The sequence below is a fragment of the Nanorana parkeri genome, unplaced genomic scaffold (genome assembly GCF_000935625.1).
Source record: "Nanorana parkeri isolate BGI_ZX_2015 unplaced genomic scaffold, ASM93562v1 scaffold399, whole genome shotgun sequence".
Lineage (NCBI taxonomy): Eukaryota > Metazoa > Chordata > Amphibia > Anura > Dicroglossidae > Nanorana > Nanorana parkeri.
This window is the reverse complement of record NW_017306667.1, coordinates 505,828-520,916: the sequence shown is the minus strand read 5'-3', so window position 1 is coordinate 520,916 and position 15,089 is coordinate 505,828. Positions and strand designations below refer to the sequence as shown.

The 15,089-nt window shown below is 40.1% G+C and overlaps 1 protein-coding gene across 1 annotated transcript in view; it reads left to right on the top strand.

Annotated features, from left to right (window-relative positions):
• The window catches only part of ANO6 (anoctamin 6), an 88,983-nt gene that overhangs the window by 30,346 nt on the left and 43,548 nt on the right, over positions 1-15,089 (top strand). The window contains exon 3 of the mRNA XM_018559481.1: positions 4,192-4,331. Coding sequence (XP_018414983.1) covers positions 4,192-4,331 — 140 coding nt within the window. The remainder of the gene's footprint in view (positions 1-4,191; positions 4,332-15,089) is intronic.

The window sequence follows — 15,089 nt, the reverse complement described above, 5'->3', positions numbered from 1 at the left end:
CTTAGGTGTAAAGAAACTAAAGAACTGTAGCCATAATTACCAATGGTGGTTTTGGTCGAATTAGCTATATAAACTAGTGAATCTTACATATTTTAAAGGAGAACTACGGGGTCAGTGCTTTTCCCATAGTACTCCTAAGGGTCACAGGAGGACATAAACTAGCGTCCTCCCGTGACCCAAAGCTCAGTATACCGGGAGCTACAGCTTGCAGTATACTGAGACCACCGCAGCCGGGATGGGTCCCGACATTACTGTCGAGATCCACCCAGCTGTGTGATTGACAGCTGGCTCTGCCTATCTAGAGGCAGAAACACACCCGTGAATCGCTAGCCCAGCGGTCTCCTGATGCAACCTCTCCACCTTAAATTTTAACAATTGCAACAAGTAGAGAACAGGGTTTTTTTGGGGAGGTATACAAACACTGCTTGGAACCATTTTATATAAAAATATAAAGTTTATTACATATTTAATAAATAGTATAAAATCATGAGTATAACCATTCTCATAGAACACATCCCCATAATACAACTAACATTTAATACATCTCTTGCCTTGAAGAAGGGACCCTGTGTGGCCCCGAAACGTCGGCTCATGTTGGATTTCTGTGACATCATTGTCCATTAAAAGGACTCATTCATTTTAACTTATGGAGTGCTGGTGACCTATTTTCTTCAATCTTGTGTTTTGCACGGTGCCATCCGTGAAGTTACTTCGAGCACCATTTATTTGATTGTTGGCCGGGACTGCTGAAAGGTGTGCGGAGGGCACCTCCATCAATAACATTTAATACCACATCTAAGTACGATTGGAGAGTGTAGTATCCAGTCCCAACACGTTTCGCATATTGCTTCGTCAGGGGTTCATGGATTATTCACCCTAGTGTGGTAACTGATGAGAGATGGAGATTCCTAGACTGAGCGGAGACGGGGATAGTAACCACCGACCCAGCTACTCCGTCCAAATGTTGCCTGGGGGACCCCGGGACCAAAAATGGGGGGGGCGTCCAGGACCAGATAGGGGGGAGAGATCCGCCTTTAATCTGTCAGAGCTATCCAGATGATATGCTTGAGCCACTTGATACCCACTATGCGTAGCTGTGTGTATTCCAAACCTGATGACTCGGATTTGCGGTGTCCCGCCTCAGCCAGCGTTTGGATCTAAACCAGCGTGTCCCCCATTGCCAGGCAACATTTAGACGGAATAGCTGGGTCGGTGGTTACTATCTCCATCTCCGCTCGGTCTAGGAATCTCCATCTCTCATCAGTTACCACACTAGGGTGATTAATCCATGATCCCCTGACGAAGCAATATGCGAAACGTGTTGTGACTGGATACTACACTCTCCAAATGCACTTAGATGTGGTATTACATTTTAGTTGTATTATGGGGATGTGTTATGTGAGAATGGTTATACTCATGATTTTATACTATTTATTAAGTATGTAATAAACTTAATATTTTTACATAAATGTTTTGTATACCTCCCCTAAAAAACCCTGTTCTCTACTTGTTGCAACTATCCAGAGGCAGAGCCAGCTGTACCCTCCTCGTTCGTTCCTCCAGTCAGCGCTGGAGGATCGGACAGGGGAATCCCTGCAGAGGGACGTGAGTGACAGTCACGGCTCTCTGCAGGGACAGAATCGAGAAGTGAGCGAGTGACTGTATGTGTTTGCTCACTTCCCGATCTATTGAACCGACGTGTGACAGTTCAGCTATGTTGTCCTAGATTGTTCACTTCTCCGCCTTCTCCAAACTTAGTTTGTCCCTGCAAAGAAGACTGTGAATATGCAGCTCTCCCACTGCCCTGCTTATCAAAAACCACTGTCATTATAGTGACATTTGGTGGTGAGGGCAGAGGGTGAGGTGAGTATTTATAATTTTCTTTATAGGGACATCTTTTATTCAAACTCTGAGTGTAGCAACAGAGTTGCTTTACATTTCTACGTTATCTTTTCTTCCCGTTATGAGAATTTCTTATCTTTTTAAAGTATCATGTAAATAAAGTGCGTCATACATCCTCTAATTATTTAATCACAATATAACTAATATCCATAAGAAAACATGTTGTAAAATGTAGGAGTTTTCGATAGTATGCTAAACAGTAATATTTTGATTTAAGCTCCTAACCAGGAGCCGCTAGCATTTTCCAATGTTATGGTCTGCGATTCACTAGTACGGAGTTATTTTTACTTGGTGAAGGTCAGGAAGGGAACACGTTCCCAACCCTTTGTAGACTTCCTGTTTTTTTAATTATCATTGGTACACTGCTTTATACAAATTGCAGAACAAGCAGTAAGCCATGATGAATGTTTTTAGTATGTCAGCCTGTCAATAAATGTAGGCAGGCTACCATTTTGAAGGCGCAAAGCTGTCATTCTCATCCTTCCTTTCATTAATTGATTTATCAGGTTATGCAGTTGTAAAGCTGAAGTATGATGGTCTCTGAAGCTTGTACCTTCAAAATAAAGCTAGCCATGGTAGTTACAATATTTGTGTCCTGTGGGTTCTTTGTCAGAAATAACTCCAGGAATTATTTTTTAAAAGGACTGGGGAAGGTATATTTAATGTTTGAATTACTCTTTCCTCTGCTTTATACTCTCGAAAAGTGCAGACAGTTTTCTTTAACTCTTGGCGCTAGTGGCTGCCAGCTGAACGATCCACTTGCTGTTGCATACTCAAAGTTTTCAACACAGTTTTTCACACAGACTTGAGGGGCTGCCCATCCAATGCTCTGGGGCTTCCACCACGAACATAGAAAACAAAAGGGAGCAGAGCGCCACTTCCATGTAAAAAATTGTTTATTAACATGAATAAAACAAAGGATATATGTACTCACAAGCAAACATTTTCATCACGCTTTAACAACAAACAAGAGGCCACACTGTCTGTTGACCCAACATGGTATCGCCCCGACTATGTACCATGGTTGCCTCCGGTCACATCACCGTCCACCAGCCGCAGTCAGCCAAGATTGATGCGTTTCAGGGGCAAGCCCCCTCCATCAGAATCATAGCTTGCTTTCCCTGAGAGTGGGGTATAAGACTGGAGCCCCACTCTCAGGGAAAGCAAGCTATGAGGTGGCGCTCTGTTCCCTTTTGTTTTCTCAAAAGTACAGAACTGTGAAAACCCCACAGTTAGAGAAGCAATACCCTTGGCTACCTACTGAGCATTCATTTTTTTCAATGTTGTTGGAACCATAGACTTTTATGTGCCGACCACTTCAGTTCTAATAATGGATGGGAACCACATAATTTCAAATAAGGCACAGGGACTGTGGCAGGGGAAGAGTCGAATGGGGGTCAGTGGACACAGAGGTGGTGGTTGAAGAGGATAGAGGTGGCACAGTGGCAGGGGAACAGCCATCCTTCAGTCTGGGGCCTTCCATCCTTCACACTGTACCTGGACCGTGTGCATCACAAAGCTCCACAGCACTACAACGCAGTAATATGCAGTGTGGATGACAGACTCATTTTATTGACCATAATGTGCCAAGTGTTTTTGGCAGAGATTCCATTCCTGCCACAAAAGTGTCAGGATGTGTAAAAAAAAAAAGTAAAAATTGCTGTTATACATAAACAACTGCAACGTAATGTATTATTGCAATATTCTGTTCTATAAGCAACACATTATATTCTGGCAGTGCCCCTCCTGAGACTAGACTCTAGATCTGTCCCTGGGTAGAGGGCAATGACAGTCACCAATATTGAGTCGACTTACCATGCCTCCTTGTTTAGCACTGTATCTGTGTGCAGGCCACCATCTTGCTTCCTCGTGTCACAGCCTCCGACAAGAACAACAGTGAGCAGCACAGCAGTAACATCACCAAGGCTCTCCTGAGATTAGCAGTACCTTTTATTGCAGCTATACCGGATACACAAGAGAGCCTAGTCACCCTCATTTACCAGAAAGTGCACTACTTTTTTAGGACAAATTCCAGACAAAAGGTACACTTTTCAGAGCACTGCTTACAAAAAAGTAACATTTTAAAATGGTCCCTATAATATAGCAAATCTCCACTTTGAGTTTAGTTCCACTAAATCACACATAAATGTTAGGTGTCAGCACACCAGGCCTGGTGCTGTAGTTTTACTCATGCAGCTCTGTAAATATAGTGTATAATTCTGTTTATTTTATAAAGAGTTTTTATGGGGTTTTTTTTTTCTACTAAAACATATATTTTTTTTTAATCCTAGGTTGAATTTAATCAGAACTCGGAATCCTTATATTTCAACGATGATCAAAGACGTATTGATTATGTTTTAGTATATGAAGATGAGACCTTGAAAGAACAGGCAAAGATCACAAAGAAAAATGTTTATTTGAAGCAGCAGGTATGTTTATGTATTCATTTTGTTAGATTTAGAAGAGAACTGTGTATCAGAATTATTGGTTATATGGGGTAAATATAAAAAGTCAGCATCCTTTTTTACTTCAAGTAAAGAACATACCAGCCGGCACTCAGGGTTGAGCTCTGGTCCAGCCTCTCCCACACCTTACTAATAGTTCCTACATCTGTTGGGAGGTCTCATTAACCATTAGTGATGTAGGAGAGGACATGCCCTTATGAGCTCAGTATTTGCATATTTGAGTCCCCCAATTTTTGAGACTCTTGGAGCCTTTAGAAGAATGCTAAAGCAACAGTATGTCCACGTGTCTGTAAATGTAATGCACTAAGATGGCAGTTTATAAACCTTAAGATTGGGTTTCTCTGTGTTTTTAGTGTTCATTGTGCATGCGCACTTGTGTGCATTTTCATATGGCCAGATATACTACTTTGCTGAACTTTGTCAGCCAATGAAATGTTGAGTAAAGTTTAGAGGACCTTATGACTAAGCCCCACCCCGGGAGGATGAGGAGCGTGGCCTACTGGGAGGCGACCTGCACAATGTATAATGCTGGCTCATTAAAGCTTATTCATTAAGAGAAAAAAAAATTGCAAATGTGCCAATTACGGTTTTACTTTGAGTGCATATGTTGTATGCTGAAGGGCTTTTTAAAATTAATTTGTAATAGTTTAGATCTCGGTTTTGGCTAGATAAAAATTTAATTCCACAAGAGTTAAAAAAGGTCACAATTTAAAATCGTTTTTTATAAACCTCCCTCCTTGGTACACATACCTATAAAGTATAATGTGTTGGAAATGTTTTTTAAAACCATATTAAGCTCGGCCTTCACATCCCCTGTGGTCACAAGAACAGAAAGTGAGGGGAAATATTTTTGCGAGTATAGACGGCAGGAAAAAGTTCAAAAAAACACTCGGGCTGTAGTCAGACTTTACCAAAGGGGTCAATAGGAATACCATTTATTGCTGACTCATGGCATGCTGGCATCCCTGTTTAACAAACCAAAAATCCTATTACTGGTAGGGATAGTCCTGCATCTGGAAATTTAATTAAAAATTGTTACTTTGACTGCTCTGTATGATACTCTTCAGATAACATGTGTTCCATAGGCTCACCCTTTTCCAATTTTAGTTCCCATGATCTGTGAGTCATGTTTATGGGATTCTTTCACTTTTAACATTCCACCAGTGACTAACATTAGGATGGTGTGATTTCCACATAGGTCTCCAAAAAAAAAAAACCTTTCACTTTCAGAGAAAAACAAATCTCTGACTTTGTATAATCCTGATCCTGAAGGAGTTTCTTGGGGAGTAGTTAAGGTTTGTAAAGATCAAACCTACTAGGGTTTTTAGAAATATTTTTGTACAAATACCTTTCCCTAACACAAGCTACTATTCCATCAGCTGTTTTCATTCCTGTTCCCAAAAAGTCAGTTATCCATATCTTCAGTGACTATCAGCCAATTGCACTCATTGTAGTGGTAAAGAAATATCTGGTAAGTACTAGAGGAATATTAAAGTACAGACAAATAGATTTAGAAAGAGCCTTTTTTCCCGAGGGCTATAAATATTCTGACTGATAGGTAATATTGGTGATCAGTTAAGGTGCCCATACACTGCCCGATTCTCGTACGAGAATCGCGGGAAATCCCGCGATCGTACGAGAATCGAGCAGTGTGAACGGAGATGTGCTACCGTTTCTACTGTACGGTCGCACGTCTTCCGTCGAACCAGCATGTTCGAAAACCAGCCGGGAATCGTACGATTCTCGGCTGGGTAGATCGGTGCTCGGAAGACAAATGCCGAACGGGTCGGTGTGCGCACGCGCACACTGCCCGTTCAGCATTGCGGTCATCGGAAGCCCGCCCCTCGGGGGCGGGCTTGCGATGATCGAGAGTGCGATCTGCCTGTCCAAGATAGGCAGATCGTACGTTTTTTTTAATCCCTGTACAACCATCGCAAGACTAAGGTCTTGCGATGGTTGTAGAGTGTATGGCCACCTTTAGAAATATAAACGGCATTAGTGCAATAGTTGTACAAATTGGTTTTAACTGGCACATAGTCTAATAGTTCTCACTGCTAGTGTCACAAGAACAAAAATGTCTCCAGTGTGACATAGGCAGCAAAAACGTTTACAGGAGTTTTACCCATTCCCCAATCTATTCAAAAGTGGAAAAAAAAGTTTAACTTTAGATATATGCTCTGCTTACTGCAAAGCATTTAAACAGTAGGTACTATTTAACTATATATCCGATGCAGACTCACCACTAATACTTGTGAGTACTCACTCCAAACTCACGCAAATGTAAAAAAAGAAAAGGAAGAGCTTTATGTACACCACTGTTTTATGATCTGCTGTTTTGTTTATAAAAATTCTCTATTTTATTGTATTTTTTTTCCAGAAGACTATGCGTTTTTAAGAAATATAAGTTACAAAATTTCTCCCCATCCTTGTTATTGTCAATACCTATCAACATTACACCTAAGTGAATAAAAACAACTAAAAGCCACTTAGATGACGACCAATATGCCTATATCAAAAATACTTGTTTTTTTATAATTGAGATATTCAAGAATCTAGCCCCTTAAACCACATAAGAAGCCAAATGGACCCAATATCTGTGTGTGTCAGGGTTAGATATTTAATATCGTTATGGAATGGAAGGAAAGCCTTTATTATCATGGTACAATAATACAGTTAAAACAACAGTACTATTAAGTGATACTTTAAAAGGACAACATACAAGAAAAACAGAAAAGCAACGAAAACAACAACCCGCACATGCAAAAACCACAAAGCTACAATACAAAATTAATTAATTAATTGAATAATAAAAAGTTAAATAGGGAGTAGGGAATGGGTAAAACCCCTGTAAAGTTTTTTTGTTTTTGTTTTGTTTTTTTGCTGCCTATGTCCCAGTGGAGAGATTTTCCTTCTTGTGACACAAGAAGTGAGTGGACATCTCTCCAGACTAAGAGAAATCCCTCCTAAACAGTTGTCACCAGAACAAGTGACCTATTGCAAGATTTCCCCTCTTTTCTTGGTACAGTGACCACTCAAAAGTTTAGATTTTCCCCCACTTTTAGTCCGTGTGGCAATGGTTACTAGAACAAACTGAGAGGGTTCATCTCCAAGGCAATAAAAAAAAAACAGACATAGGTTCTAGTGCTTCCCTACGCTATCCGAAATGAACATTTTAAAATAAATGGCATTGGATGCACTGTAACTTTTTATGTTGTGGCTCCCAGCTGTCAGTGTGACATTCTGTGAAATACCAGAATAGTCTGTCATTGTCTTTGGACCCTAAGACCACATTCACACATGCGCGTTGCATTAATGCGCATCACATTCGCACACCGTGTGCTCATGTAGCTTATTTTGCGACAAGCATTCCGCATTTTTTGTTTCTGCACATTCTCATGCGTGAAAAACGCTTTTGAGAAAGTCTTTGATGACTAAATGCGCTAAGTGGCCGTGTTCCCACTGTCATCAGCCAGTCGCGTTGCTGGCTCCAGCCTCTAAGAACATAAATCTTTTCCCCGGCTGCCTTATCCAGAGGGGGAGCGAAGGGACGAGTCAGAGGACGGGAACGGAGCATGTTTAAAGGTTTTGTCAAAGAGATATACTACTTAGCTCAAGAATGGAAGTTTTTATGACCGCTTTTAATAAAGTTTGCTTAAGGATTTTATACTATGCAATGTTTTTATTTTTTCTCTGAGTATTAATTACCCTTGGAGGAGAGGAATTAACTGTGAGCTGTGACTTGCACTGGGGTGGTTTTGTGAGCGCTATCTGACCATTATATAAAATATGGCCCATCTATTCTGGTGAGTGAAAGGAGTGCACATAAGAGCACGGAGTCGGATTTTGATTTTTTTGGCACAAGAAGCAAAGTGTGTGTTTTGGTGTTATGTGAAGCACATTTGGACTGTTTTCTACTACAGTAAATGATGGAATAGGGGTGAGCTCTCAGACCATCTGGAGGTACTAGATCTGTGGAGTGCAAGTTAATTGATCAGTTACATTTGGACTGTTTAGATATGCACAATTGCGATGCACTTTACAATGGAGTATTTGTGAATCAAGTGGACACTGTTTTGGTTTTTATATTCATCTACCATTTGAAGATTTGGGAATTAATTGGACACAATTCTTCTTTTGTGGTCACTTTGTTTTATGTGTTTATTATCATTTTCTGATACACATGTAGTAAACAACTAGTACAAGTACATAAGTAGTTATTCGCAGGAAGTAGGTGTCCTCCTGGTGCACTGTATAGCTTGAACAGCAAGGTGACTCATGGGGCATGTAAAACTAGGTTTCCAGTATACTAGCTGTCCAGAGATCTGGTTCTAAATATTGTTGCAACACAAGATAGGGGGAAGTCCAGGTTTCACAAGGTAGATGTTCATCATACTAACACTGTCATGGAAAGTCACGAAAAAATGCAAGCCTTGGGAGACAGGTTTTCATAAACAAATGATGCCAATTGAGTGCTACAAGCAGACACCCAGTGATATTATCATACAAGTATTCAGTACAGAATACCAGTTAAAATTTCAAAGGCAACAAATCCAGATTTCCCTAGAAATGAGGGCTCTAATGTCCTATTTTAAAAAGTGCCTAGAAAGGGATAGAGTTACTTCCCCCTATCTTGTGATACAGTTGGCCGTTCAGTGTTCATTTTTTCTGGTTAGTCTGCAAGCTAAACAGAAAAATCTAACAGATTCCTCCATCCATGCTCCCACCTTGGCTCTTGTATGCTAATATTGGCAGGTGTCACAATACCCAAACAGTCATTTCAGCTGATTGACTGCAGTTACTGTTCATGGAGAGTTTTTTACCCAGTTCCTGTAATTTTCTGATAAAATGATGTTGGGCGGGAGGCTGCCAACAGGCTAGCTTAATAGTTTATTTATATAATTTTCTGTTTTATTAGAGTAGCAAGCAATAATTATAGGCATAGCATCTCATGTGAATGCCCTATTAGGGTCTGCAAATGGTTTGTAAAATATAGCTTACGCCCTCTGCTTATGGGAGTGCTGGACAAATCCCAGGAGTCAGGTCGCCAATGCACCTTAAAAAATGACAGCTGGCACCTAACTTTTGAGGTTCTCTCTTGTTGTTGTTGTCAATGGACCTGGCTCCTAAAAATATCCTGCTGGCTTCCAAATCAATCTGTCCGCCGCTGGTTTATGGCATTGAAAAATGACATGGGTATTAGTAGAAACTGTGACCAAAGGAAATCTGACCGTGTGTGGATTTTTTTTAGTCATTCAAACAACTTTGCCTGGGAGTCATGTATATGATGTAATTGTAATACGCTTTAGTGAAACTGGCTACAAATGTTTAGGCATATTAGGGGTGCTATAAAAGGTACCTGTCTGCCATACAAGCGGTAACATGGTAAAGGTGGACTATTATTAGAGGTGCAATAGGCCACTAATGGAAAATTCCGGCTGCCAGCGAGAAAACTGACTAACAGACCCGCAAACTTTTAGTGTGATTTCTAGATACACCCTAGTATAATAGTAGAATTCTGCAAGTATAATTGTGAAAATTATGGCATTCAAAGCAATCCATATGCTTTAAACTTCTACATCATCATATGCTATTTTGTGTATGTAAAAGCTTCAGTGCCTTGGCTTGGCTTTTGTGCATGACACAATATTTAATGGTATTTGGCCCACAAACCAGTAACCTGTAAAATATATATGCAACTCATTTACTTAACTGTTCAGAGTGCTGATATTTGTTTTCTGCCAAGGATACATTATTTAGACATCACATTACATCTGTTAACAAGGTTTCTTTTTATGCCCTACATCAGTAATGAGTTCGGTAAGATGATTGATCCAAAAAATGATATATGCATGAGTGCAACCATGCTAAATCGTTTTAGCTGAGGTGTTATTAAATGTTTCAAAATAAAGCTGCTGATTTTAATTTTTTTGGTGCTATACTAAAAGCTAAGGAACAGCACTGCTAGAACTTGAGCATTATCTAATTCCCAGGAGGAATCAGGAGGCAAAGTCCGTATGCAAACAGATCATTAAATCATGGAGTTGTCAGCATGAGTCATTTGAAGAAACTGATTGGTGATGATGCTTTACCCCTTTGTTCTGTGTGAGGACATCCATTCTGCAGCCTGTAGTCTGAGAGACCCTGTCGCTAGCCCATTTTATTTCAAAATTATCTTCCCATGTGATTATATATTAACCTAGATATGCATGTTATTAACCTATAAAAGCCTTCCTTGTGTAGACATTCACAAGGCCTGAGGCTGCTGCCGGGCACCACCATCTTGGAAATGGTGACAGTAGACTTATAGATGTCACTCAATTGACATTTTAAAGTATCCCGCTTCACTCATCCCCCCAGCAGCTACATAGAAGAATATTTAGGCAGGTGAGGAGTCCCATTTCAATACAAACTAGTAGTCCATCACTGGAGCCATTTTTAAAAATGTATTTTATTGTTTATCCGATTAACCGATTAATCGAACGTAATAATCGGCTAACTAATCGATTTTGAAAATAATCGTTAGCTGCAGCTCTAGTGAGGAGCAGGTGAGCTGGGCCAATACAAGAGTATGGACTCTTTTTGAAGAAGAGACCAAAGCTAGCAAGTTCAAAGGCATAATATAAGGGAATAAAAATGTTTATGAAAAACGCTACAAGTAAGCATTTACAATACTTGATTGTTCTGTGCTTTTACCTGCAACAGTTCTCTGCACCCAAGGTCCATTTTGGTTACAAATGTATTCACATTAAACAGTGGATTAGCTTTTTGAATAGCCTTGTTCTAATAAACTAGTCAAAACCATACTGGAGACCTCAAAAAGACCCTGCTATGGAGAATGTGAGCCTCTTCCTCTCATTCTGATGCTCTTGGTTCAGTATTTTGAGTCCCTGACCTGGAATTGGTATGGAGATAAGGACTTCTGATACTTCTCCATCTTTCTTAATCAGCACTCTGGTTCCAGACCAGCGAGTTAACATGACAACAAGGCAACTAGCCTATTTAGATGTGGGACAGCAGTGGAAGCTCCTGAATTTCTGTAAAGAAAAGTTTACTTTAAAATGAAGGCCTGTTGAATCCACTCATGAAAACATCTATATTATAAATAGGTTTTATCCACAGGCCTTTTGTAGATTTTTAGTATAAACCATGTAACAAAGCATAGTTTTTAATTTTCTCACACTGGAAATATGAATTATGTCCAGAATCTGCTTTCTCATAACCTGTGAAAAAGTTCTCATCGAAAGATGTAGTGGCTCAGCATGAGTATGTTTAGCTCTAAAATTATATCGTTGTGCTGTTTTGTGGTAAAGAGTGGAATGCTGCTGGGAGTTTTGTTGCTGTTGTTTCATGTCTCAGGAGTATAATTAAGCCTGCCACAGGGTTGTGTCTTTACTACCAATGAAGCAAAAATTATGTCGCCACCAGCTGCCGCCATCCCTGGAGCTTTATTTCAGTGTGTCCAATTTTGTGCTTCTCTATGTATTATTATATGGACATCTAAAATACTGCATATCATTTCCTATGAATCTTTTGTAACCTCAATAGTGACATTGACAAATCATTAGTTGAAAAAACAACTCCCAGGTTTACACTTTAACCTTTTGTATTTTTATGTTCTATGTAACGTAAGCTAAGTATGCCTGGTTATGACATCTGCTTGCTGCACAGTTTATAATTGGAATGTGACAATTCGCTTGATAACAGTTGAAAAGTGTCCTGTTTTCAGGATAACATTGACATGCCAGTTGTAGCATTGAGGGCATCAGTCACAAATAAGTGCTTGTGCTCATTTTGATTGCCCTCCTTCAAAACAATGGGAGCGGTTAGCATGTGGTTATTAGACATTTCCAGGCTGACTCTTTCACTTTCACCCTCCCAAAAAAATGTTTTAAAGAATGTCTCCTAGCAATAGACTCTAAATCTTCTGGCAAAGTCTTCAGCATCCAATACTTCCGATACATTTCTGGGAGAGCTATACCACTTTTTTTTTTAATGAATCTCTGTGACGGCAACGCCTGTGCCCTGAATAAATATGCCGTCAGAGCTAGCTCCCTGTGTGCTGGAACTAACTAGCAGAGTTGGTTAATGTAGAAACATTACCCTAAACATCAGACAGAACCAATATAGGGTTAAAACAGGAATTCCTTTATTGAACAAATAGCACACACTGAGCTCCCCCTCCCCAGGTAAGATTACATTATTCTTGATCCGATCATCATCTTCTTTACAGTAGTTTTCAGGAGTCCCTCCAGTGCTGGTGCCGGTTTCTGATCCAGCACCGACTGCTGTGTCCTACGGTGTCTGTGCACATGCACTGACCTACCTAATCTCTTCTCCGGCCGAAGATCTCTACTGCACATGCACCTGCCACATGATCCTTCACAGACGCTCGAGAATCTTCAGATCTTCGGACGGGAGTGAGTGGCAGAGACACAGGTAAGTAATAACCTGTTTGGTAACCTTCTTTTTTTTTTTTATGTTTTTGCATATCTCTACTGCTTGCTAGAAGTAGATATATGCAACAAAAGAAGGTTTAATTATAGTTTAAGCAACAATATGGTAACGATAAAAGGATAAGCAAGGTGATCACATCAGCAGGATTTTTAGGGGGGAAGATGTACTTAGCTCCGCAGGGAGCCTATGGTGCGTGGAAATTAGTTCAGACCTAGTGGCGCCAGCATGACATGGTACATAAATGTCCGCCCAAGATTTCCATAAGATTGGTAATAAGTCCTGCTGGTCCATGATCTAGCCGGTGGCATAGTGCTAAATAAGTCCGTACGGGAGTTGGTCCGGAACAAGATACAGTACTAGCCCCACTGGCAATTTAAAACCTTAATCCAGGCCAGGGTCCATAGTCAGTGGGGTGCAGGCTGGCCTTCAGTTCATTCCATGTAGCCAGGACATGAAGGCTTCTGTGACAACCTCTATTTATAAAGATCCAAAATTTTATTTTTGTATCTTTTGCACTGTTTATTCTCAACACTTCAACCTAATTAATTAGATTTATGAAAATGTTAGCATAGTTCTCATTCTTCAAATAGAACTAAAGCCAAAAAAAAGCACTCTTTTGTGTCAAAGGAGTACATTTACTAATTACCATTATACGCTGACAGCACAGAGCCGTGCTGCAGCCAGGAAGGATCCTGACTCTCTAAATCCAGAGCCAGCTGTGCCCACCCCCTCCCCTGTCTGTTTCTCCTGTGAGCGCTGGGGGAACAGGGAAAGGGTAGGTGGGAATCCCGTGCGGGGAGGGGGTGATGACCTGAAAGTCACCGCTCTCTGCATTGAGAAGACAGTGAGCCCGAGAGATCAGTGGTTTGTGATCGCTCAGTTCTCGATCTATAGAGCCAGCGTGTGAGAGCTGCAGTGTCACAAGTCGGCTCAAACTATTGGGAACAGTACATTTTACTCTCCCAATACTTCTCTTTTAAAATACCATATTGTAACTCTTAAGGCCTGGCTAGTAGCTCAGGACTTGAAATTTTGAGCCCTGCCATATAATAAATATATGGGAGTAGGATCAACCTAGGAGTCTGGGCTCTTCTGGCTGCCTTCATGGCTGGCTGCAACCATAATGTGATTTTTTTTTTTTTTTTATAAATTTCATTATTTAGATCACTGCAAACAGTATAAGGTATTGCTAGTAAGTTCAACAGGTGACAGTACAGCCCAGCATACAGACATTACATGCCAAATGAAGTGAGAGAACAACCAATATACAGTAGAGAGCATCTTTTGAGCTATTGGCAAGGCTTGCTACAATAATGCTGATACAAAAAATAAGTAAAGCAAATAAAACATCACAAACCAATGAATAGAGTCTTTGTTGTAAAAAGGTAATATTTACACCATTGCCTTCAATACTTATCCTAAACACAACAATGGCACCTGCATATGCACAGGTGAAAGAAGGAAAGGAGGTTGAGATGGGACAAATTGAACATCCTGATGTGCTTAGCCACCCAAAAGGACAAGCCATGTAATAGTGTTTTTAATCAGGCACTTGACATTGAGTAGGGAGGTGAGAGAGCGGTAGTTAGCATCATGTCACATACACATCCATCCTAATACACAAATTTTTGTAAATCATTTACACACTGCAATTCTTAGTTATGTCAGTGTATTACAAATGTCTACAAAAGCACAAGTGTAAGCTTTGGGAATGTAGCCAAAGTATAGCAGGGTTGATGTGCTAAAATTTTGTAAAATATTCCCATAAGAAAAAAGTAATATGCTGATCTAATTGGTAGCTGTATTTTCATAATTGAGGAAGGAGATGAAGAATACCTCCACTGTCACATGTGATGACTAAACCAAACCCAGTTTATAATTGTCGGTTTGTGATTCCTAGAGATGTTACAGTTCATTGGCACAGTTTTGGGTTTCTGCACACTGCGTGTTCTGCTGCTGGATGTCTGGAGGCCACAGATCAACTTTTGATTTGTTGTTTGCAGTGAATATACTGTATGTGCACTTTAAAGATTACTAACTGATACCTCTACAATTGTAAATATGAATGATAAACCGCTTCGTCTCATTGTATAAACTAGAAATATTTATGAAACATCTCTATTCACTGAAGACTGTTATTCACAGTATACACTTAATTTATACTGTGTGTACAAGTTTTATTGTATTGATTTTGTGCTTTGTCAGGCAGTTGATTGTTGTGACCCCTTAGCTCCCTTTTTGTTTGTGATTGCAGTTTCATTATGCGCA